The sequence below is a fragment of the Sander vitreus genome, chromosome 4, assembly GCF_031162955.1.
Source record: "Sander vitreus isolate 19-12246 chromosome 4, sanVit1, whole genome shotgun sequence".
Taxonomy (NCBI): domain Eukaryota; kingdom Metazoa; phylum Chordata; class Actinopteri; order Perciformes; family Percidae; genus Sander; species Sander vitreus.
In genome coordinates this window covers 20,089,368-20,116,580 of record NC_135858.1, presented here as the reverse complement: position 1 = coordinate 20,116,580, position 27,213 = coordinate 20,089,368, and the positions used below count along the sequence as shown (strand labels likewise).

Here is a 27,213-nt window from a genome sequence, read left to right as displayed (position 1 = left end):
TATAATCTATATTTTTAATAAACTGTCTGTACACTTACAAAGTTCTCAATGCTTCGGTTAACATTTAGGGACCCTCATTATGCTACCGTTGAAATGTGGTGATATTTTGAGCCTTTTTAGTGGTATAAATAGCGGTTTGTTTTTACTTTCCCTGTGCCCCGAATACTAGCGTTGTAAACTATTCAGCAGTCTGCGCTAGCTTGTTTCAAGCTACAGACACATTCGATTAGCATGAGAACATGTCCCAGAGAGCGATCGAGTGGGTACACATCTGTTATTAACCCCTAGGTTCGTTTTGCACCGGAATTGTCCTTTAATCGAGTTCAAGTCAAGTCCAAGTCAAAACCGAGTCCTAAAGCAGTTGAGAGAGACCAAGTCAACGAGTCCAGAACAAATCAAGTCCTGTTCAAGACTTTAATAGGCAATAGTGTCTTTCCAATGCTAATATAGTGTCATTTAGCAGTAATATAGTGATTAAGGAGTTAAGATGGATCTTCTAACATCAAACTAATCAATGGATAGAATATAGGCAACGTTCTGTACAACTGATCCTGAATCAGCAGCCAAGAACAACTTGACCATTTCTCAATAGCCGAGCCCAAGACAGTTCCGAAGCAAACAAAGACACGAGACCAATAAAAAAAACAAAAAAGTGGACTTGAGTGTGTGCAATGTTTCTGAGTTTATTATTATTTATTTCTCCAAAAAACAAGCAAGCAAACAAAGAAACATATACATAAATTTAAGGTTTATTTTATCTGCAACATTTTGTTAAAAAAATGGACTTCATACAAGAAGAACTGAGCTGCAGATAACTGTATAACTGTCAAACGACTGTATGAATGGGGAGAATCATTTTTCGTCAGTCTCCGTCTTTTATCCTATGAAGTTCACACTAGCAAATGCTCAGTGCTCACTTTGTTATGCAGACAGGGGAACAACTCACACGTCCACTACGACCTTATTAGTGACTGTGTTTGAAGGCCACGTACCTGTATGCTGGTCTGCCGACGGCGTTTAAGTGGCAGTCAGGCTTGATCCACTGCTGCCAATCCCCTGGTTGCCTGTAGTGTTCAGCACCCTGCTGCTCCCCCACCTCAACATCTTCCAATGTCTCTCCACCTGCTCACCTACCTCCCCCCCTCATAGTGAATGAAAAGCCCTCCAAAATACGGTAAATCCTGCAATAGGATTCTGGATTATCCAACGGGGATTAGGTCTCAGCAAACCAAACCAGAGCAACGTGTTTCATTAACAACACTTAGATTGATAATGTTTAACCCTAGAGGCCCAGTGAGAGACCTGTGGCCTGGGCGGATGAATTTAAGGCCCTAATGCAAAAGTGCCAAAATTACAGCTTTCAGATCTTTGAATTGAACTGTTAGTTAAGTGTATATTTGACAAATAATGATAGTGATGAATGAAAATATATATTACTTTTTTTACATACAGTGGGGAGAACAAGTATTTGATACACTGCCGATTTTGCAGGTTTTCCCACTTACAAAGCATGTAGAAGTCTGTAATTTTTTTTATCATAGGTATACTTTAACTGTGAGAGACGGAATCTAAAACAACAATCCAGAAAATCATATTGTATGATTTTTAAGAAATTAATTTGCATTTTATTGCATGACATAAGTATTTGATACATCAGAAAAGCAGAACTTAATATTTGGTACAGAAACCTTTGTTTGCAATTACAGAGATCATACGTTTCCTGTAGTTCTTGACCAGGATTGCACACACTGCAGCAGGGATTTTGGCCCACTCCTCCATACAGACTTTCTCCAGATCCTTCAGGTTTCGGGGCTGTCGCTGGGCAATACGGACTTTGAGCTCCCTCCAAAGATTTTCTATTGGGTTCAGGTCTAGACACTGGCTAGGCCACTCCAGGACCTTGAGCTGCTTCTTACGGAGCCACTCCTTAGTTGCCCTGGCTGTGTGTTTGGGGTCGTTGTCATGCTGGAAGACCCAGCCACGACCCATCTTCAATGCTCTTACTGAGGGAAGGAGGTTGTTGGCCAAGATCTCGCGATACATGGCCCCATCCATCCTCCCATTAATACGGTGCAGTCGTCCTGTCCCCTTTGCAGAAAAGCATCCCCAAAGAATGATGTTTCCACCTCCATGCTTCACGGTTGGGATGGTGTTCTTGGGGTTGTACTCATCCTTCTTCTTCCTCCAAACACGGCGAGTGGAGTTTAGACCAAAAAGCTCTATTTTTGTCTCATCAGACCACATGACCTTCTCCCATTCCTCCTCTGGATCATCTAGATGGTCATTGGCAAACTTCAGACGGGCCTGGACATGCGCTGGCTTGAGCAGGGGGACCTTGCGTGCACTGCAGGATTTTAATCCATGATGGCGTAGTGTGTTACTAATGGTTTTCTTTGAGACTGTGGTCCCAGCTCTCTTCAGGTCATTGACCAGGTCCTGCCGTGTAGTTCTGGGCTGATCCCTTACCTTCGTCATGATCATTGATGCCCCACGAGGTAAGATCTTGCATGGAGCCCCAGACCGAGGGAGATTGACTGTCATCTTGAACTTCTTCCATTTTCTAATAATTGCGCCAACAGTTGTTGCCTTCTCACCAAGCTGCTTGCTTATTGTCCTGTAGCCCATCCCAGCCTTGTGCAGGTCTAGCTTTATTTATTTGTATAGGTATAGGTCTAGGTCTAACATTTTATCCCTGATGTTCTTACACAGCTCTCTGGTCTTGGCCATTGTGGAGAGGTTGGAGTCTGTTTGAGTGTGTGGACAGGTGTCTTTTATACAGGTAACAAGTTCAAACAGGTGCAGTTAATACAGGTAATGAGTGGAGAACAGGAGAGCTTCTTAAAGAAAAACTAACAGGTCTGTGAGAGCTGGAATTCTTACTGGTTGGTAGGTGATCAAATACTTATGTCATGCAATAAAATGCAAATTAATTATTTAAAAATCATACAATGTGATTTTCTGGATTTTTGTTTTAGATTCCGCCTCTCACAGTTGAAGTGTACCTATGATAAAAAATTACAGACCTCTACATACTTTGTAAGTAGGAAAACCTGCAAAATTCGGCAGTGTATCAAATACTTGTTCTTTCGACTGTATACATCTTGAAAACTAAAACTACTGTATATAGATTTAATAAGGGATTTAAAAGAACTCAGGGTCAGAAAGCAGATTATGTACTAGATTCAGATTTTATAAAATACCCATAATAACCTCAATCCTACTCTCTGCCATTTATATCAGTTATTACTGGAGCTGTAAAATCGAAATGGGGGCAGTGGAGTCAAGCTGAGCTGGGATGAACAAATGGCAACCGCTGCAGCTGGTTATAGCCTGAGGAGCTGTCAATCAAGGCACACAACAGGCTAAAAATACACCTCTACATTTTTAAGCCTCTGAAACCCCTAATGGAACAACACTTTTCAAAATGCCACCAAGACACATAAGAAGTTAAATTAGCTCTTGACAATTGTTTGATTTTGTTTTTATGGAGACAAGTTGGCAGTTTCTACATTGACTTCAATACAATCAGTTTTATGCTTTATCTAGTGGCTATTAAAAGAAATGCATCTGAAGACACCTAAAGGACTCTACCGATTTAACCTTGCACTTTTATAACATGGCCAAACTCAGGATAACAGGTAAAAGAAAAGATCAAAATCTAAGCAAAAGAACCAGCAATATGAACGTTTTTATTCCATGCATTCTTTTTTCTTGTCAAAACCTGCCGCCACAATGCAATTCAACATTCAGCGTCGACCGTGTTTATCTGTGTTTTAAGTCCCCAACGTCTCCTTCAAGGCAGCGCTGCCTGGAAGGCACTAGGATTAGGCAATGGTTATGGTTAGGGTTAGGTGCCTTGAAGTCAACGGTCGCAGCACTGCCTGGAAGGAGACGTTGGGGGCTTAAAACACCATCGAGCGTCGACAGTAAAGGCGGAGATTTAGGTCTGTTATGCTACAGTAGTAACGGCTAATGTAGCCTTGAGCATTTTTTATTTTTTTATTTTATTTATTTATTTATTTTTTAAACTTGTCTTTAGCCCCAACTGACAGTGCCTCCAGTGACACATGAGTCAATTGATCAGATTTAACACAGCTGCCTCTGGAGCCACAAATGTCTTTATCCAACTTTTTTCCGCATATGCAGTAGTACTCGTGTTTAATTTAATTCATTTTTTTTGGGCTTTTCCGCCTTTAATTGATAGGACAGCTAGGTGAGAAAGGGGGGAGAGAGAGAGGGGGAAGAGGCAGGAAATCGTCACAGGTCGGACTCAAACCCTGGACCTCTGCGTCGAGGCATAAGCCTCTCAGTATATGTGCGCCTGCTCTACCCACTGAACAACCCGGCCACCTCTATGTTTAATTTGACGTTAAAAATGACCTCCCTTTATCTCACAGTTACTCACTGGCAGTTTGTCTCACTTTTTATTGCTCCTTCTCTTTCATTATAATCAGTAAAGGTCTGCTATCATAATTCCTTTTAGTAAGCATACTGGAGGTAATTGGATAGAGCACTGCTGCATAATTCAGAGTATTACTGAGACCAGCAATACTGATGCTCATCTCCGAAATTTATGTAGAACCCTTTTTTTTTTTTTTTACTCCTGTAAATCATATGCTTGTACAGACTTGAAAATTACTTTTGAATTGTATTTTAGTTTACACATTGGGCATAAAGTTAATTATGTCAAAAAATCCTGTGTATAAAACCTGCAAGAAGCAGTTGGAACTCAATTATAAGAGCTAATGTTGTATTTTAGGGCAGCTTGTTTTCAGGTTTGGAAGATTGCTCGAGAAGGGATAAGTTTTAATTGAAATTTTTGGTAAAATGGAGGGTTTTTTTTCAAATAGGTGTTGCCTCCCTCCATCTGTTTATCAACCTGATATGATGTGACTCTGCACTGATATGACTGATTATGAAGCCTGAATTGGTTCCTGGTCTCAGCTTCTCATATTAGGTCCACTACAATAAATGCTCCGTAAACATTGTCGTCTTTATTTTGTTTTGTATATTTTTTTAAGCCACACTAGCGGCATATCTTTAGGGATGGCAATGTTGGTTTGCCAAACATTATTATGTTAGCATTGTCAGTGTGAGCATGTTAGCTTGCTGACATTAGCATTTAGCTCAAAGAAAAAGTCTTATGGCTGTAGACTTTTAGCCTTTTATACATGCATGCAATCACAATGTATCTCTTTATTACTATCAAGAATATGGGGAATACATTTAAAAAAAACTGCTATTTATGAATGCGTTCATTGTGATCGTTGACCCTAATTAGTTTGAATATAGATTAACAGCTCTGCCTTAGAGCTTAAACGGAACCCATACAGTGTTGGCAGTGTCCTGGAAAGAAAAGTGTGAAAAGGCTCATTATTTTTGACAAGTTTATGGACTTGGTGTTAGTCTGATCAGGTATTTGTCTTTATATGAGCTTTATTTCTTCATATTTCTTGCTAAGGTTTGTGAACCACAAAACAACATCTGGGATTTGTTAAAGGAACACGCCGACTTATTGCGACTTTAGCTTATTCACCGTAACCCCCAGAGTTTGATAAGTACATACATACCCTTCTCATCTCCGTGCGTGTTGTAACTCTGTCCGACGGCCCCACCGGTAGCTTAGCCTAGCACAGATCCTGGAGGTAACCGGTTCCAACTAGCCTACTGCTCCCAATAAGTGACAAAATAACGCCAAAAAAAAAACAAGGTCACATGAGACAGCCATCTTCTAACCGTATATAAACTGGGAACTATATTCTCAGAAAGTCAAAGCAGTGCTACTTCTGCTACTTGGGCGGAGTTATATGCTTGCAGCACCTGAGAAGCCCCGAGCGGAGAGTAGCACTGCTTTGCCTTTCTGAGAATATAGTTCCGAGTTTGTATACGGTTAGAAGATGGCTGTGTCTCATGTGACCTTGTTATTTGTACACGCTGTGACTATACAAATCACAACATGTAAACAGGAACATGTTGGCGTTATTTTGTCACTTATTGGGAGCAGTAGGCTAGTTGGAACCGGTTACCTCCAGGATCTGTGCTAGGCTAAGCTACCGGTGGGGCCGTCGGACAGAGTTACAACACGCACGGAGATGAGAAGGGTATGTATGTACTTATCAAACTCTGGGGGTTACGGTGAATAAGCTAAAGTCCCAATAAGTCTGCGTGTTCCTTTAATGTGTCCACAATGTCAGATGTGTCTGTTAATTACATTAATAAGAGTGCTTTAACTCTGTCTTGCATTGAGAGCGAGTTTCAATCATCTTTTCAAATTTACACCTGTGATCATTGGAGTATTTTTCCTCTGCTGCATCCCAATCCACAGTTTGTTGTGTTTTCCAATTGCCTTATGCTGTGCCATCGAACTACATCTGTTAAAGCAGTTTTACATACAATTAAATTCCCTTAATAGCTCATCATGTGGAGGATAATTATAACACACAGTGGAATGCTAATTATATCAGTGATCTTCTCTCCTAACGTCCTACTAAAACCAATGTCATTTAGCTGCTACTTATGGACGTGCCAAGTGGCCTACTTTCTGCACAGCCAACGAAAGGCAGAGAAGGCTACCTTGCCTGAAGAGCGTTTGGAATGTAATTATGCTATTTTCTGTAAACTGCTGCACTGTTTGATATGTTTAGGGCCATTTGACTGTTTGAAGAGTAAAGTATCTATTTTGTGGGAACTGAGACGCACTGATATGTGTGATACATCAGCTTTTTTTACCTTTGGCAGTGAATAATTTAAATGGGGTCGTAGCAAAACCTTAAGATTACAGAAATGAATACTAGCAATATTTTGATCAATTACCTCAGTATTGCGAGCAGAATGAGACATTTAAAGAACAGAGTGGCCTCTAGATCATTTCATGTATCAAAATGATAAAAAAAGAGCCCAATTTTAACGGTGTAATCACGCTGTAAATCATCAAACTGAAATTCAGTAAAATATCATTAACTTAAATGTAAGTACTGTTCTTAAGTGTTTTAGATTTTTAAGCCAATTTAATGTTAAATGTCAGACCTACTTCAGAACTTGCATATAATCATGTTTCTTCTGACTTGGAGTCCCATGACAAAAAAGCTTTGAATAAATATCCTGCTGAGTGAGTGTTCACAAAAGTCATCGAATTAAGTTTCTTAACAAACATGGTTAGCTATCTATCTAAGAATACTTCTCTGCATGTACTGTATTTGGGTTAAAAACCTCCAGAAAATCCTCTTTCTCCTAGCTTGAGGAAAATTTTAGTTGGTTTATTTTGATTTGATAACAATTAAAAACAGTAGTTATAGTGAAGGTTAAGGTGCGTTGGTCTCAGACGCCGAGTGGCTTGACAAAGCGACGGTATTGGGAGTTAGAACAAGCTGAACACCCTGCACACCCACGTGGGGCCCGAAGGCTCTTTGCTGACACTTATAAACGCCCCGAACACCGCAAAAAAGGAAGAAAATAGAGAAAATCCATGGAGAGGGCTCTCTGCAGGTACAGACACCACCACACACTTCTAGTGGGTCATAAGTGATGATTGAGAGGAATTACTTTGGTATTGGTCTATACATTGTTTTTTTAGTAAACTACTATATATTATAGTATCTTTTAAGAACATGAAGGGTCCAAATGTTGAATCTTGTTGGGACAGAAGGCTTAAATTGCTAGCGGTTGATAGTTAATGCTGGTTCGAAGCACACCACAAATATTGACAGGGCTTCCTTCCACTTGCTCTTAGTTAACTCAATGATGCCATAAGAATTGCTTTATCCAAAACTTCCTCCAAAAAATGTATCCTCTTTTGAAAAATACATTTCATTAAAGTGAGGAGAATTCAAATTTAAGTTCAACATTTAATTGAACAAAGTCACGGAGCAGCCTGGAGTGTATCACCCATGTCTCTGTATTTCATTTTATCCATCTTGAAATGTTTTATAGTGCACAAAAGACATATCAGTGTTGCCTCCAGTGCATTATAATCTGACCTCTCGCCAGCATATCACTGTTTCAGAGGGATTATAAACCACAATTGACATGAGATGAGATGTGAGGGATTCTGTGGCAGATGTTATTGCTGTACAATAAATATTTGCCTCTTCAATACAGCAAAGAGAGATACTTTGGAGAGAAAATCAATTCTCCACTTGGACTAACTGTGTCACAGCCGCCCTTATATCACAATCTTTACTTAATCCTCACTTCACCGGTCGTTCTCTCTTTTCAGTGATCACTGTCTGTGAGATATGAGCCTACATGGGGATCGGTATGATTCAGCATCCTGCGCTAAATCCTGACAATAAGAACATCCATGCTATTAACTGTACACTCACTAATAAAAGGGGTTCTTTTCCATGACAAGAGACATGCATGTGTTATGTACCGTGTTAAAATTCTCAACATCCATGCATGCAAAATGCTGTGATGTGAGGCTCCCTCATCAATTATTTGCCAGTAGGCTCATAAAAACCTAAAAATCCTTAAAATGAACTCTGAAAGATTCTTATCTGTGTAGCTGCAAAGATTGAAGGTTTGTATAAACGACTCAATTTCCCAATATGAGCTGATATGATTAATGAGAACTCTTTCTATACGGTGTGATGGATGACCGCACAAAGCAGGCTTTTTGAAAAGGACAATTATTTAACAGTCAATCTCTAAAGTTCTCACAGTGATTGAATTTCTTTCGTTTACTGTTTAAACTCGACTTTCTGTGCAGCTATGTTGAGATAATCTGAATAATATGACTCTTCACTGTCACTAAACATAAAAGACAACATTACAGCCACGTTTAACAGATATTGTTTGTTAAACAAGTTACGTTGTGTGATGCTGATCCATAACCACAGATGTAGTGTGCAGCTCTCATATTGGTTTGGTCAGATACACTTTAGGTGCAGTGGTGATCATTTGTTGGAAGCTTTATGTAAACTTTCTGTTCAATTAAAGAATCCTGATTACAAGGCAATAACTGTGTAACAGTATATTGAAAAAAAAAAGTGGCCTTTTGTAATGAAGGTTTAATAATTGTGTAGCCTACATAAAAACATAAAGTGAGAGGTTAACTTGACTTGTAAGATTTTGCTAAGAAACCTCTAATCACAGAGCCTAAAATTCTGTTACTGGCACGTGGGAGGTAAAGATTACACTAATATCATAAATGATAATACACTATGCATACTGCAATTGTGACGACAAAGTGTTTTAAATTTGCAACAGCTCTGTTTTGTGCCTCTGACTAGTCTCTTCTCCATAGCAACGTCAACCAAGGTTCATGGGTATTGTAGAATTTAGAGCCATCTGCCATATTCAACTAAAAGAAAGTTGAAATACTTGAAACTGGTGCTCATAACATAAACCTGTAGGGTTGTTGCATTGTCTGGGAGAGTCCTCTGTTTTTATGTTCAATAATATTGAGGAAATCATTTAAAAAAATTCAGAACTGGAAATTCAGAGTGATGAAAAATACTTGTGGAACAAGTGGCTGAGTTGAAAAAGAAAAAAATGGTAGGGTTTGTGTGAAACAGAGCCTCCTGCAAAATTGCACTGATTCATAATTTATACTTTCCTACATTTAAATGACATAACCCCTGGGTGATTGCATGTACAGGTCATGTTTTGAACTTTGATTTAATGGTGCTGATGTGGAAGCAGACAAACAAACAAATCACTTGAGATTAGGTTGAGTAGTAAGTACAGTATAATATTGATTTACCATAGTTTGAGATTAGTAGCTGTGATTGCAATATGTGCTGTAATCCTATAGGTTGGTGTCTTGGGAGGAGAACCAATCTTGTAAAGAGGTGTGTGAGCTTTGAAAGCATAACTAGTGACTGACTTCTGTAATTTTGAGGGAGTGTGGTCAAATATTTCCCTGACTTCTGTAACGGGGTAAGTCATCTCTCTCCAGGAATATCATTTGGCACTGCATTCCTTGATTATATAGTTGCTCCATCAAATGTTTTGTGTGTTTCATTTCTGAGTGCTTATAGGTGATTTTCCACAACAAACTTATTATATTATTATATTTTTGCTGTGTTCTAACCTGAGGGCAGACATACAGTCATGTGAAAAAATTAGGACACCCATGCTAAAGTTGACTAAAAAGAGGAATAAAAAAAATAATATTTTGCAAATTGATCTTAATGCCTTAATTAAAAAAATGAGGAATAAATAAATGTTCTTCCTTAAAATACAGGGGGCATAAGTCAGTACACCCCTATGTTAAATTCCCATAGAGGCAGGCAGATTATTATTTTTAAAGGCCAGTTATTTCATGGATCCAGGATACTATGCATCCTGATAAAGTTCCCTTGGCCTTTGGAATTAAAATAGCCCCACATCATCACATACCCTTCACCATACCTAGAGATTGGCACGGGGTACTTTCCATAAAATCATCTCTCAATGCAAATCAAACCAGCTATTAGGCTAACTGATATAAAACCGTGCCAATCTCTAGGTATGGTGACGGGTATGTGATGATGTGGGGCTATTTTAATTCCAAATAAAGTGTCCTTAAAGGTTGGATTTTTCCTAATTTTCTTTTATTAAGGCATTAAGATCAATTTCTAAAAGATGATTTATTCCTCTTTTTAGTCAACTTTAGCATGGGTGTCCTAATTTTTTCACATGACTGTACCATCACACCTGACTTGTCTAACACATGTTACATGCAGGGTCTCATGCAGAAACTGTATATTTTACAGATGTGTAAAAGCACAAATATAATAAACTAGTGACCCTTAAGATTTTTTTTTGTGACAAGAAGATGTATGATATCATCTGGGGAAATCTAAAGTGTTAAGAGGATTTACAGTTTTAATAAGAGCAGCCATAGAAAACTAGAATCCTTAACAGTATATCAGTATTCATGATATTCATGAACCTGGCTTTACTTCGGAGCACACATTACATAATACAATACATTTGTGAATAACCACTTATCAGTAATCAGAGTTCAGGAAATGTATGACCTAAATAATATAACAGTATAGTCAAAGTTCATTCACTTGGGATTTGTTTCCATCTTTGAAACACTATCAAACACACTCACGTATAGTATTGTCGAGGCACAGTAAGATAACAGGAAGGAAGGGTGGGTTTCTTTTCCTGCGCTGTTGTTTGTTTATGTATCTTTTATCTTTTGGGAAGCATCTTGTCCAGCTCCGTCCCCTCCCTCAATGGGAATTTATGGGATCTGCCCAGGAAGACATGCATGAGATTTCTGCAGCGTTGTATTACTGACTTTTTGTGGTGGTAGATAATCACCATGGTGACCCTTCGATGTAATGGATTGCTTTTTAAAGATTTTTGTGTTTGTGTGTTTGCTCAGCCCCATAGGGTGGTGGTACAGACAGATAAGAATCACATTCACGGTTTGTGTCGCCAGCTCCAACTCTATTTTACTTTCTCTCCCCTCTTTCTCTGCATCTCTTAGTACCAATGGATCTGTCTGTGTGATGCATGACAACATTTTATCCCTGGCTCTTCCCTGTCAGGGTTTGTACGATATATTCTCTATGATCCCTTTTCCTTTTATAATAAAAATCATGTACTACGGGGGAGATAAAAGTAAAGAAGTTGCACATTTTCAAGTGCCATTAGTCATTAAGTGTGAGTCTACATGCTGCTAATGAGACCTGCTGGATGAAAAATAACCCAATCTGTTCATGTAAAAAGTCTTTAAAGCGCCCATATTATGCTCATTTTCAGGTTCATAATTGTATTTTATGGTTGTACCAGAATAGGTTTAATTTTCAAAAAACACCATATTTTTGTTGTACTGCCCAGTTCTCTCTCACTGCTGCAGACCCTCTTTTCACCTGGTCTCTGTTTTAGCTACAGAGTGAGACCTCTTTTCTTGTTCTTCTTCTGTACTATACTACCACTTTGATTGCACTCACACATGCAGTAGCTCAGATGTAGATCATGTCAGCTACCTAGCTCCATAGACAGTAAAAGAGAGGCTGTTTCTCCAACTTCGGTCAGTTACAAGGCAGGATCAGCTGGGAGACTTCTAAATGAGGGCGCACATGTAAGTAGTTCTTTTGGAGATTATGGTGAACTTGTGTGTGTTGTAGCAGTGCTTTGCTATTGAGAACGAGGTAGCATGCTAGCGTTAGCGTTAGCTTGCTAACGCTACGAGCTAACGGTTGCGGTTAGCCAGCTCGTTTCGGCTTGTGACGTCACAAGTCGTGCCGATTTTGAACAGCTCACCCAGAGACTGAAGGCAGGACACATTCAGAAACCGTATCTCACTCAAAACAGCATGGATGGATTTTTTTCAAAGTTGGTATGCGTGTGGAAGCACCAGAGACACAAAAGAACACCCCAAATCCCAGAAAAAGTGTTTTATTCATAATATGGGCACTTTAAGTTTGAAGTAACTAAATCACCACTGCAGCTGCAGAGGTGGGCGTTTTTGACCAATTTACACAACTTCTCAATCGATTAGTCAATCAACAGAAAATAATTGACAAACTTGAGGTTTCTATTTATTGTTTAATTCATTTATCAACTAAAAATGATTTGTTCCAGCTTATCAAATGTTGGGATTTGCTGGTTTTCTTCATTTCTAGCCATGCTAGTGTCGTGCCTCTAGGGATGGCAGTGTCGGTCTTTTTGTCCAGACTAAAATATCTTTAGTTTGTTTTGGTTTATTTATTATTATCGTTTTTTTAACATATACAACTCTAATACACATATACAAAAATAATTAATAAACAATTCTTCATTGTCATTACATTTTAAGTAATGACTGAGAAAACAAGGCAAGTTTATGCTGACTGAAAAATGTGTAGTCTGAAGCCTGAGCTTATGACACTTTTTTAACCATTTTTACATTCATTGTTTTGTACAGTCCAAACAACTAATGGAAATTTGGTTTAGACATTCATGTTTTCCTCACATTGTATTGTTTTTAATGATCCCCAGACTTTTTATCTTTGGCCATCATCAGGTCAATTGGCCAACGAAATATTTGCAAAACTAGTGTTCAGTGCTAACTAGCAAATGCTCGTCAGCATGCAACCTGGTTTATTACTATGGAGCTTATTTAGCTGTTTTTTAAACCCGCATATGAAAGTGCTAATGCCAGACCTCTTTTATAGCTGATGAATCAATCAGCTAATTGACATTTTAACAGTGTCTATAATAATTGTAATTGTCCAATTTGTGAGGTTTTGTCATTATTTTGTCTCTCCCCTGTGTAAGTTAATGTGTCCAAAAGGTTATCTGGTATTTACAGTATGTTAATTAGTTACCGCTTTTAAAATCACTTTGTTTGTTGTTTTGGTGTTAATTAGTGCTCTATTTTTAAAGACAGAATGTTTTAGCCATTGATCTATTAGTAGGCATGGATTGAGATTGAACTGTCTCATTCATTACTGTGTGTGTGTGTGTGTGTGTGTGTGTTTGTGTTTGTTTTACTATATTCGTGGTGTCCAAAAACCGGGGAATACAGTATACTTGTGGGGTCTGCACACCCTTGTGGGGCCTAAAATGCTGGACCCCACAAGGTTAAAGGGCTGTTTGAGGGTTAAGACTTGGTTTTAGGATTAGGGTTAGAATTAGGTTAGGGTGAGGGTAAGGGTTAAGGTTAGGCATTTAGTTGTGATGGTTAAGGTAAGGGGCTAGGGAATGCATTATGTCAATGACGGGTCCCCACAAAGATAGTGAAACAAACGTTTGTGTGTGTCAAATCATTACCTTTTTTATGACAGATAGTGATGTGTTAGAGGAATTCTGTCACATACAGATATACATGTATTACAAAACATAACTGCATAACATGATAAATCCAAACAAAAAGAGACAGAATTCCAGTTTGAGCATCACTGTACATACAAAGTGATTCAGATCAAACATTCTGTTAAAAGCGTCAGCTAAATGAAATGTAATGTAATTCTGTTATTTGAAATTTGAAATGCAACAACAAAATACAACCTGAAAATGCATTTAACATTTTCCCTAACATGAAACTGACTGCATTAACCGAGAGATACTGTATCATGTCGTTGGTTAGAGCTTCTAAGAAAATCTGGTTTGTTGCTGTTTGTCATGTCTGATCGCTCTTTTTCCATTTTAAGCAATGAGCAAAAAATAAATGCCGTTTTTCAGCAGAGAGAAATTGATTCTGAAATTGCCTCAGCGATGATACATTTGAATTCACTGTGTGCACCGCTGTATGACATGATAAAGGAGGACATCATCATGCACAGACACTCACACTGTCAAATACACACCTTATACCTGTAAGCACATTCACACACCACCTAGCTGCAGTATGTTGCGTAAAAGGTAGATCATTTGATTTTCATAAGCACTTTATTGAACGTTGTTCATACAAATTGATTCAGATGGACCAAAGATTGAAAACAAAAAACAAATACTTCACCCAGACATGAAAAAAAATCAAACGACAAAACACAACATAAAACATGCATTCAAAGAAACAAAACAGAGCAACAGAAACAATCATAAATGTGAAACGAGTCATCTCTCTGTCTTTCTCCTCTAGCTATTTAAACGTCACTCTCTCATGCACGCTCTTTCCTTCACATCACTCTCACCTTCAGATGCATCACAACTAAAATTTATTTCATCTCAACTAATGCATCAGCGCCCACCCTCTCTCACAGAGAAAGCAATTCAGCACCAATGCATATATTTTTGTTGCATGCCTGCCTAAAAAACAAATCAAATATCAGGCTGTTTTGGTGGTGGCAAGTGTGTCTGTGCTGCCTGCATGTTCATCTGTCTCACTCTGCTTTCCAGCACATTATTTTTTTTAAATGTATAATTTCCAGCCTGAAGAGCAGGCAGAGCTATTTGACTTCTGCCTCCGACAGACTATAAGACACAACTGTCACCTTCTGATTACTTTTCCAGACTCATATGTGATTTATAATTTAGAAATAGTTTACATACAGTGGCTGTATATGTTGAATCTATGCACACAAACGCAAACACACAAGGGGCTCCCACGTGAATGAGAACGTGAAAACACCAATTTCTTAATAATAATAACTACAGCAGAGCTTTGTGTACAGTATGTACCACCAGTCAGTATGTAATGGAGATTAATAGCTGGGTGTTCCAGCAGGGGAAGTGAACAGTGACAGGCTAGTGTTTATCTAGTGCTGCTGTTGTCACTCATCCTGATTATTTTTTTTACTTTCACACCACTTTATTGTTTATCATGGAGCTAGATTGTTTAAGTCATGCAGTAATAGAGTTTTGTTCATGCTGAATGCAACAGAAATTAGATCTTGGTTATCTGATCAGAGCTTTTGGGAATGAATTGAATTTTTGCTTATTCCCAGTAATGTTTTCAAGGCTAGGATGTGAGATTATTTTGTGGTTAGTTTTGTATAAGCGAGATGTCAGATGGATGGGACTTCAAGTTTAACTTCATCCAGAGCCCCACAACCTTTCTGGCACTTTAGACGACAATGTTTAGTATTACTGTAGTAATAATGCAACCACTTGTTGAGTGTTTCTTTGTCTCTTGTATCTATAGATTTAGAGAGGTTAAAAAATCCTTCAAACTCTTTATGTCTGCCTTGTATCACTACAGCCCCATTCAAATAGTTTCGGCATGTTAAAAAATTAAAAGCTTCACGGCATTTTGAATCAAAACTGACATTAACTGATGTTTTGGCCGTATAATCAATGTCTTTGAGGATGACCACTCTCTACACTTGTTTAACGATAGGATTTAGAGCAATGGTTGGATGCATCATGCAGCGTGTTCCCACTTTGTTATGAAATGTGGTCTTTTGTACATGCATGTATGTGTTTTTGGGGTTACAGATATGAGAATATCATTAGCATGTTTAGGCATATAGTATAGCAGTGGTTCTCAAAGTGGGGTCAGGGGACCCCCAGGGGTCCTTGAAGGGGTTCCAGGGGGTTCCCAACAAAAAGGGGAATACTTTATTTTCACTATAATTTCATCCATAAGTAACACAATGACAGATTGTATGACTATTTTGCTCATGGGTTTCATTCACTTTCTGTAATAAAACATCTAAAAGCAAAAAGTCTATCAGGTAGGGGACCCTGGGACAAAGTCTTATCAGATGGGGGTCCGTGGTCTCATTTGTGTCAGTGTAGGGGTCCTTGATGTGAAAAAGTTTGAGAACCACTGTAGTATAGGACCTTGATCCAGTGTCTGTGTCTGCAGCTGTAGTACTATTTAACCGGCAGGGGGCTGATGGCATGTCTGTTATAAATCACCTACTCACACTTCATGTGGCCACATTTATTTTCATCTGGTTGTATTTCATCAGCAATGTAAAAACTAAGCTTCAAATTTTCAGTATCTACAGTATATAGAGACTGAAAACATTAGTTATAGAAGTGGTTCTAAAATATTTGGTTTAATTAATCAGGTGTTGAACCAGAAGACTTTTTTTTTAAGCTCCTCTTATACAGTAGAAAGTATCTTATTATAGTATCTTTTTACAAAACGCTGAATCCACACCGGCTAACGTGTTGCCCCACTGTACCTGAACTCTGACATTTCTGCGTATGTTGGCAAGAACAAGATTAATGTCTACTCTGAAAAAATCATTAAAGAATCCTTTCATGACCTCCTGAAATCCTCTCATTACAACTCTGGTGCACTGTGACTCATTGGTGTGGTAATTCATTTTCTACGATAAATTAAGAATCAGGAAAGAAAAGGAAAGTGAAAATAAGTAATGGTGTCAGGAAGCGATGAGGTCTTCTGAATGCATTTGCATCTGGATTTATCAAGTTTCAAAATGTTTTTCCGTCTATCACCATATCTTACATGCTGCTTATGGAACTGACCTTTCTTTGTCAGTGCAGCCTATATATATATATATATATATATATATATATATATATATATATATATATATATATATATATATATATATATATATATATATATATATATATATATAATTTTTAGAAATGATTAAGCTGTAATAAATCAGACAATATGGTGCTTTTAGAAAGTAGAAGACTCAAAGCTGTAATCACTGTCAAAGGATCCTACGCACAGTTTTATAAATGAGACGCCAGATGAAGACAAATATCACTGTTAGATGTTGACAGCAATGCTTATCAGAAGCCTAATCAAGGTCTAATAGCTGCAGGATTCAGGAAGTGGGATAATGGAGTTAGGCTGGTGATGGCTGCATTTCCATCAATGTACTTTACTGTAGAAAAAGCACTCCCTCTGTCACATTTTGTATCATTATCGTCGAACAGCACTAACATCTAACCCCTACACAGCAACTGTGCATAAATACTGACCTGTCAACTGGTCAATTTTCATTTATATACGTACGTCTTGTTTTCATGACCTGCCTGTTTTAGAGAATTTCCCTCCTTTGTCTTTATTTGCTGCCACATAATAAAAATAAATAAATAAATAAATATATATATATATATACTTTATATGAGCATGCATGGACCAGCACCTATTTCTGCATTTTATACAAGGGCCTACAAGGGCTAAGTTTTATTTACGCACTAAAATCGCTCTAAACAGTGTCCTCTTACTTCCCAGCTCACAAAATAAGCCATGTTTTTCAGTCTGCTGTCTCCAATGTGTCTGACATTACAGATGTGCCTCTATGGCAACCTATCCATCTACCTACAGGTTGCATAACCACTGACGTTTCTCTCACGCTTTGGGCCTGTAACCTCAACCTCACACATATTTTGTTATGTTTTCTCATATTTTCTTACCCTCCCTTTCATAAACCATACCTACGCCCACATTCGTGTGCACTGTACTGCATTTTATTGCATGTTTCTCCAGCCTCTACGGTGTGTATAACTCTCTTTGTCTTGTGTTTTATGTGCACATACATGTATCTACTTCATGTGTATGTGACTGTTTGTCTGGCAGTCTAAGGGACAGATGTGATAATTATCATCCCAAATCTCATTCATCTCTTTTTCAGCGTCATAACCTGATTAATGTTGCTGGTTTACATTTCTTTGTTTTCTGTGAAATAAAGGCACATGGCAGCCCTGCCAAAAAGAGGGGATGCTATTGACGTGTAGAGGACCCCTGTGTGTGCCAGAGCTGCTTCCTGCTCAGGCCAGCAGGTTTAGCAGTGTTAGCAGTCAGGCAGCTGTCCAGTGTGCAGACTGTAATAGCTGATATTTTGTGAATTAGGGTCTGGGCAGAGGGTTTATCTGTTGGGACTATGAGGCAGACAAACGGTGTAATCCCAAGCATCATTACATCATCCTCCATCACCAACCCTCGCCCTAACCAATCATTCATCCATATTTCCAAGGTCAGTTGGGTAACATCCTGGCAGGGCTGATAATTTAATTTGAGAGATTAAACTTCCTGCACGGATGCATCACAATGATGCGCTGATATTAATGGATTGCAGATTGATTGGTGATGTCACTAGGTAACAAAAGGTTAAGTAAAGGTGCACCTGAAGGCTGTGTGAGCAATCAAGAGGAATCTCATCATGCTTTTATCCTACATCCATTGTTTTGTTGTTTCAGTAGCCAGCACATTGTATTCTCTATGAAATTTTGATTATAATTGCCGTATCACCATGCAACACATGTGCCTCTTAACATGCAACTTGTGGCAGTAAACTGAATATTTTTCAATTCTCAACTACAAAATAGTGTTACATTAGTGCAAGTGAAGCATGCACTGAAGTGAGGCCTCTAAATGGGGTTAGATTTGTAAAAGGAAATGCAGTTATTTAAGCCAACTAAAGGAAATCCTGTGTGCTATTTAGTAAGTTATTTAAACTTCTACCTTCATTTATGTGTTTTTCCATCTCTCGTCCACCAGTGCGCTACCTGCTGAAGAATAATGTGAGTCCAGACCTCTGCAATGAAGATGGCCTCACCGCCCTGCATCAGGTAAGAACAGGGTCCCCGCGGGTCCTTAAAAAGTATTGAAACGTCTTAAATAAAATTTTAGATTTTTAAGGTCTGAAAATGTCTTGAAATCTGGAATTTACGATAAGGAGGTCTTCAATTTAATGTGGGACCGAGTCCGACTCGTCATCTGTTTTTTTGTTTTTTGTTTTTTAAACCGCAATTTGACCAGCGCACCATCTGGGGGCAGCACTTCGATCTACATGGGTGCAACCTGCATCATTCCATAGGGGATTGATGAGTAGGTGATTGATGAGTAGATGATTGATGAATGCGTTGCATTTTCTTGGGGGACAACCCTCCAAACCTCTTCAAGGCTATTTGGCAGCCACATTTACCCATAATTTAGAGAAAGGATGATGAGTACTTTAACTTTTGTGTATTTGTGGGCTTTTGTAATGTCCTGGGGCTGTCCTCCATGTCTTTTTCAAACTGATATGAGGGGCCAGAATTTAGAAATTACCTGAAGTACCTTAAGGGCTGATAGTTTATACATACACAGTCAATGTAAGGTGAATCAGCACTTGGTATAAAAGTGTCCCTGTGACCTGTCTTGAGCGTGGCTCTGGTGAGCTGTGCTGCGCTACGCTTCGCCACACCATTCTGTGTCGTGTCGCGCTGAACTTTTTCCTGTTTTTTTTTTGTTTTTGTTTTTTTTCGTGGTAAAAAAGGTCATAAAAGTCATTGCATTTTCTGTTAAAAAATGTGCAGATACCCTGAAGAATGTCCGACTCTGTTTGTCTCTCTCCACCTTTGGTCTTTCTCTCTGTTTGATTTCTCTGAAACTGTGGCACTGATGGCATCTAATCTCAAATTAAAAATGACAAAATTATGTAAAGTATTTAGATTGTTAGTTTAATGGTAGGTAGCTGTCTACTTATCACAAGTTTATGGGTTAGATCATTCTTCTGTCCTTATGCCAACACAAATTGACTGAAAACATGACTGAAAAACACATCCTTGGGATACCTTCTAGTACCCAATTTATACAATACTTATTAAATCAGGCTTTCATGTACTAACAATATAGACATATCAATATACCACAGCCACTTGTTGAGAGTCACAAGACTGTGACTAGCGGAGCAAGTGTAATATGTTTACTAGTCATCACGTGCAGTGAATGGTTAATATGCTCTTACGTCTGTTTTGGTGAGCCCAGAGGGAAAATATGGCATTTTAAAAGTAGCCTACATTTACGATAGCTAGCTAACTGTAGACTACATAGAAAGTGTGATATTTTTACGTCCGTTTCGGAGCGTGTACAAAAAGCCGTCTATCAGCAGTGATTGCGTGTCGGAGAATAGCACGAGCGGGCACGTGCGCCACTCGGCGGAAAAGGGAGAAAGAAAAAAGAGTCTGCCGCTGTCTGGAGCGACAGAGGGAAAATATTTCAGTCGGAAGCGCTCTAATCCGGTCCGAATACTACTGTTTGCAGGTTTCGGTACCCAGCCCTACTTACAATATAGACGTATCAATATACCACAGCTACTTGTTGAGAGTCACAAAGTGACTGGAGCGTATGCTGGCTTCCCGTGGGCAAAAGGAAATAAAAGTAATGCAGTCTGATATAGAAATAAAATGGAACTTACTTTCTATATCATTTTGATGCACAATGGGTAAAATACACTTTTCTTCTTCAAGACACTGCTCGATTTCAACATTACATTTGATATAAAATACTGAAGACTAAACAAAATATAATTTTGTAAAATGTATTCAACCTGCCCTTTCAAGCTGTGTGATGTATTCTTGAGTTTGTTCTGTTGTTGTCAAACATTCCACGTAAAACATTATGACTCAAACTTTTATTAATCAAGTCCAACTTTACCATTACGATCACAGTCTCTGTTTCAAATATAATTAAATCATTTCCTGGTGTTATTAATGTGTAGCAGTATGATTTTATAAGAGACGTGCAGAATAGAGTGTTGAAGTTTTCTGACAATGAAGAAATTATTTTTAATGGTGAGGAAATGAGTTCAGTATTGGGGAAATTAGTCCATTTTGATGCAGGAAATTGATAGCGGGGATCTGGCCCATTTCCACTTGCTAATTAGAGCCATTACTGGCATGTTAATTGAAGCTTCCACCTCATCCAAATCAATGCACCGAATCACTTCTCACTCAAAACTGCTCAGTCTGTGTAAATAATGGACCATTAGATGACTCATCTAATCACAAATCAGCCTTTCAGTCTTTTTGATTTGAAACGTTTTCCTTCATTCCTCTGACTTATAGCCAGTTCCTGTCACCACAGTTAAAACGTGTACAAACATTTATTAGACTCCAGGTAGCGTGAAACAACAAAGTCACCAAGTACAACCATCAAATCAAATCCTGGGAGCAGTTTCACAAAGGCCTGGTCTTAGCTCAAACTAATAGTCAGACTTCAAATGGACGTCTAAATAGATCCGCTGCACAAAGCTGTCTAGATCTTGATTTACATACTTAATCTTATTGCAATGAATTCTGGATAAAAAAAGATCTTTTTCAAAACATGTCTGACGAGCAAATGCATCAAATCACCCTGCACTAATCAGATCTTTTGAGTTGAACTTAAGAACACTTCTGAACAAACTGGCCAGAAAGGATGGATTACTCAAACAGAAGGATTTCCACAAAGCCGCTGCAATTGCTAACCGTGCTGGTTCACCTGCTACAGGATGGAGACACTGAGGTAAAAAGCCCAACCTGTATACACAAACAAGCATGAAACCATTTTGTTTGTGCCTCGTACACTGAAATGTCAATCGCTGGTAAACTCAGAATCTTATTTTTGTAAAATAAACCCACATTGAGGTGTGGACAACGTCTTTATGGGCAGAGAAGGAGATGGCATGGAAGGATGGCACCTTAAAGCATTTCAGAAGGATTTGATGCTCATTTATTACCTCAGTTTCTCCTCTGATTTCACCCTTCCCTGGCCCCTCTCATTTCTCTCTCTTCAGAGTTGTGCTATACACCTCTGACTGTTTATGTCCCCTCCTTTCGCTCTGCCTCAGCTAACACAGCCGTCTCTCTTTCCCTCTCGGCTGTTTAAAGCCTAGTACTCTGGCACCTGCTGGGAGGCAGCAAAATGAACAAGGGGAAGAGAAAATTGAAGTCCATCAGTCACCACCGGTGTGGCTGGTGTTTTAAAAGCTATGGGCTGTTGGCTGCCGAGAGATCAGATTGACCTTTGTGCTTTCAGTGTGTGTGTGTGTGTACCAGATAATCTGCTATTTGGATGGGTCAGCCTGCACACTGTCTTCAAGATGAGACCGTTTAACTCTTGCTACAATATGAAAAATACCACCATTCACACCTAGGCACACACAGGGAATTAACACACACACACACACCATTTGGCAGAGGGTGAGATAAATAAAGGGAAGTGGTTGTGATGTTTCTCTAAATGAGATGTCATACCTACCTAGGGTTGGTCTCACCTCACTGATATGAGACATTAATCAATAGATGGCTTTCAGGAGTACTGATTGTGACATAACACGCATGCACGCACATACACAAGCATGCTTGTGGAGGGAGATGTTACTGTTGCTAAACACACCCGCCTCATGTTGTCATATCTTTGGTTGAGTCATCGGTTACCGGTCACTGGTTATCTGGCTCTGCGTTGTTGTGTTTCGCTTCAGAACCTCAGTGTGGCTGAGTGGGCACGATGACACAGAACATCAACAATCGGCTGGAGTCGCATTTAAAAACATCTTACTTCAGTGATTCTACACCTCAAATATTTATGCAGTGATGACAGAGATGGGTATAGAGATGACGAGCTTTTAACTTGTGCTGTAATGATCTGCAGGATTTGAGATGAGAAGACCGCAACCCTGTGTGGTCCCAGACTGTTCATTAGTCATTCAGCTCTTGCAACTCTGCAGTCTTTGAGGAACTTTAACTCAGACCTGCTAGCCTTTCAGTACCATGTTCTTACACTCAGCCCCCCAAATTCAGTAATTAACCCTGAGACTGTCACTCTAGTCTCCTGTACTTTTTATTATTGTGTTTTCAATTATTTTTCATTTAGCCTTTTAGGTCTAATTCTCAACATTGGAAGTTTCTGCACACTAAATTTTAAGCCCTTTTATCCTTGCGTCCTGCAGTCTCAGCCACCTGGTCCTGGTCTTGCTCACTTAGCCGCTCACTATTTCAGTTTTATTGCCAGCTCTGTCAACCATGGCCCTCATGGTGCTAGCCCTGACATAATGTCAGTCACAGTCTCAGCCTTATTTCCTCGACATTTTGCTCCTCAACACAGACCACAGTCCTCTCCGCCCACTGACGTATCCCAGCAAGACTGTTGCTGTTGTTTTCCAGCCACATAATCTGAGCCTTTATCCAAGCCACACTCTGATCGTGGTGTGAATAGTTTTTATGAAAGGCACATTATTTCCTTACTTGCCTCATTGTCTTGTTGCCAAAACAAGAAGAGTGGAGGCTGGTGGGATCTACAGGGGTTGGCTAGGCTTTGGTGGAGTGACTAGAGTAAAAAGCTGAGAGATTAGTTTAGTCAGCTAGCAGGTGGGATGAAGTATGGAGGTTTATTCAGAAGGAGATTAGCCTAGTTGTTGGCTGGTGTGTAGGTTGCTATATCTTGTTTTTTTTTTTACATCTGTCATGCCACGGCTGCAGGCTTGAGCTTTAAATGCAAGGTAATCCATCAGTGTATCAGATGTCTTTGACAAGCTTTTATGTCTCTTAAGAGTCTTATGAGGGTGTTCATTCCCCCTGAATTATATCCTCAAGCTTGCCAATTACCAAACTCATAACTTGCTCTCTGAATTACCATCTCTGTGTAAAAAGAGGAAGAAAATGCTTTCATAATGCATGCGCACACACATAGTGCTCTTCTGTCTTTTGCCTTGAATCTGATGTCTTTGCTGCCCCTTTAACGTCATTGACACCGGAAGTAGTTGACACAAATAAACCAGCACCACTTCTGCTTGAGGGAGGGAGGGAGGGAGGGAGGGAGAGAGGGAGGGAGAGAGAGAGAGAGAGAGAGAGAGAGAGAGAACTGTATCGTAAACAGTTCTGTCTCTCGCCTAGGTTCATCTAAATTTAAAGCTGTGTCTCCTACAGGTTTGCACAGGAACCTTTCACACCATTCTGCAGATTGCTATAGAAAAGATTCAGAAAAAAAGAGAACCCTCAAAGTGACCTCATCCTGTGCTCTGTGACTGGGACCAGGATGTTCATACTGTACTGCTTCATGTCTTTCTTCTTTTTCTTTTCATGCTGCCCGATTGCTTTTAGTATCCTGTAGCTCTTTGTCCTTCTCATATACAGTAATGCCAGTTAGTATCTAAGTTTCCTAATATTAGCCACCGAAAGGAACTGGTGATACCAGACCAAGTAAGGCTGTAGCAGCAGAAAACCCAGAGGAGTGAGGGTGAATTTTACTGCTTTTTTCTAACAGCAAGATTGTGTTATTTCTTCTTTAAAAAGTTTACATTTTAATGTCAATTATAGAAATATAACGTCCACATTCCTAATCCTGCCTGCAAAGGTCTGATTGGGTTGGTAGGGAAGCACTTGTCAATGAGAACAGCACTAGAATTATTAGAATTGTGGAAAAACATATATAAGGGTGTGTAACCAAGCCACATATTGCCAGGTGCATTTCTGCTGTTTTCTACTTCTACACATTAAAATGATCTGCAGCTCAGACTTTCTGCTTCTTCAGGAAACATCATGTAAACAGTGTCTCTGTAGCTAAATATGGATTGGCTTTAAGTGGTCAGTTAGAGTTAAAAAATGAATCTGTCTCAGGAGAAAATGCAGAGATAATTCTCATGTTAACCTTTTGGACTGTCTGTGAAAAAGCGGTAATCTTACTACATACTTTTCACCGTGACTGAAGCGTTACTCACAGGATGTTTGTCAGCCAGTAGTGTTTCCAATCAGTCAGCCTTTTGTGTGTTCTATGCATCTATTTCACCTTATCTGCTTTCCTGCTATCTGTCCTCTGCATCTGTGAAGTAATTTCATTTCCTCTCTTGTGTTGTATTTCATTTATGTGTACTTCCCCCGCACACTCCTGTCAGAGCTGTCCTTATCTGAGTAGCCTTGGCAGTTTAAGCTACAAAATTCCAGAGAATGCACACAACTCGTTTTTCCTTATGTGGTCTCTTTTTAAATTGTTGTTATATATAGATAGATATTTTTTAGACGGTAGGCAGACAGAGACAGAGAATGGAGTACAGGTGACTGAGAAGACAGAATGTGGTACTAAAGGTGGTGCTCTCAACCATTAAATCAACTCACGGTCGCATCTGGTCGCCTCATCACGAAACAACCGCTTCTGTGCTCAATTCTTGTTGGCTGGATTACATCACACTCGATACTCTACTACAAGGATATTTATTGTCAGGAAAGCAACATTTACTATTTGCTAGTAAAGTTAATTGCTGTGTAATGTTCTGTTGTCTTGAAAATATGGTTAGTCATTTTTCGACCCATTAATTTTTGATATATTGGTCAACCCCTCTTCTTGTTAATTTCATTTTTGTGAATAAAGTGACCTGTAAGAATTAAGGGATAACATCCCATAATTCTTACAGGTCACTTTATTTTTGTAATTCATATCAGACATTTCTGGTTAAGGCCTTGACATATTACTATTAATGTCTGTAACTCAGCTACTGAGTTACAGGCATTAATAATAATATAGAGTTTGGCTGCTACTTGGCCAGATGCTGATGTTGTTGGTATCTAACTTCCAGCCTGTCCTCTCTGCTTTAGAAATGACCTTCCCTGCCTCCCATTTCAGCAATATAAATCAATATTAAGTCAAAATAAAATAAGAATAAGTATTAATTTGTATGTGACATTTTGTTTTTTATTACTCAAAGTTTTCCTGCGACCTAAACCTTTTGGGACTTCCTTTCTAAGTCAGTTGTAACTGTGGCAGAGTCTTGTTGATGTTAAATGCTGTGAGATGACAGAGGTAACTTAATAGTGTGTTAGCCCTGTGTCCAGGGTGTACCTCGTCTATTCACAATGCATGCTGGGATAGGCTGCTGCTTCCCAGAACCCTTAGCAGGATAAGTGGTTCACACAATGGATGATTTATTCGGTTCTTTTCTTTTTGCTATCTCCATTTTGTTTCTGTTTATTACCAACAGTTCTCTTCTTCCCCCCCCCCCCTGATTTTCTGTCTTTGTTAAAATCTTTCAGTGCGTAGAATTAGGGATTAATAGTACTCTGCAGATTTAACATTTCATCACGACAGATGTCTCCTTTTCATTTCATGTCTTCTCACAAAAGAGAAAGTGCTCTTTGATATAAAATATAAAACGCACAAAAAATACAAACATGCAGCTGTTCCTGGGAACAGAAAATTATTTATATGATTTTTCTTCTTCTAGGGGTTTCAACATAAGATTTGATAGATCAGATTCAAACCCACAACTTTACCAGCACAAATAATAACATTGGCTGTTGTTGAGATGCCCCTCTCAGACTTTGGAAACTACACTTGCTCTGAATTCTTCAGTTTTCTGATTATACCTGACCCTCCTGCTGTGATAAAGTAATCCCATTATTTGACTTCATGTCTACTCCTTACACTGTCTTCCTCTCTCTGTTGTCTTGTCTTTGTTCAGCAGCGTTGCACTGCCACACACACACACACACACACACACACACACACACACACACACACACACACACACACACACCAATTAGCTCTGATGGAGAAAATTGCTGTTACTGACAGCAGCTACGTATAATGAAGGATGGTTTACATGCAAAAATTCTCCTTCCTCCCCACCCAAGTTAACAAGGAAAATACATTCTGTCCCTTTCTGTCTCTCTGTGGATGGGTGTGAGTTATGGGTGCATTTCCAGCTTTGTCACAGATCCAGGGAACAACCCACACAATGGGTGAGATGTCACAATGACTGTGTCCAAATTGGCTTAATGTGTTTTCAGTTTTTTCACTCTGCAATATGCAATTAAATGACTTTTGTAGAGATGCCGTATGACTTGTTACATTAATAGACTTCTTGTTCGTCTGTGCTCTGGTAACAAATGAGTCTCTTTTTGTTCCTTTTCTGCGATGATTAAGGTGCTGAAGCATCAATACAGCACTGCTGAGTACTTACTGTTTGAATTATATGCTATATCAGAACTGTAGAGCTTCTTTTCAGCCAGCATTTCATTTAACTTTCTGTTCTGCCTTCTTGCCTCCTGTGCACTGAATCATTTCTCTCCCCTTTATCGATTTCTTTTTTACTCCCTTTTTTCCCACTGTGTTACATTTCTTCCCTCATCTAACTCAATCTAGGGTACTAGCAAGTAATACAGTATCAACAATTA

The 27,213-nt window shown here is 39.0% G+C and overlaps 1 protein-coding gene across 3 annotated transcripts in view; it reads left to right on the top strand.

The window, feature by feature from the left end:
* Window positions 1-27,213, top strand: part of ppp1r16b (protein phosphatase 1, regulatory subunit 16B) — an 87,583-nt gene that overhangs the window by 39,175 nt on the left and 21,195 nt on the right. For 2 of the 3 annotated variants that reach the window (XM_078248934.1, XM_078248933.1), the window contains exon 3: window positions 18,803-18,873. In XM_078248934.1, coding sequence (XP_078105060.1) covers window positions 18,803-18,873 — 71 coding nt within the window. Of the gene's footprint in view, window positions 1-18,802; window positions 18,874-19,694; window positions 21,572-27,213 lie in introns of those variants that run through there. The other variant, XM_078248935.1, reaches the window with a different exon arrangement.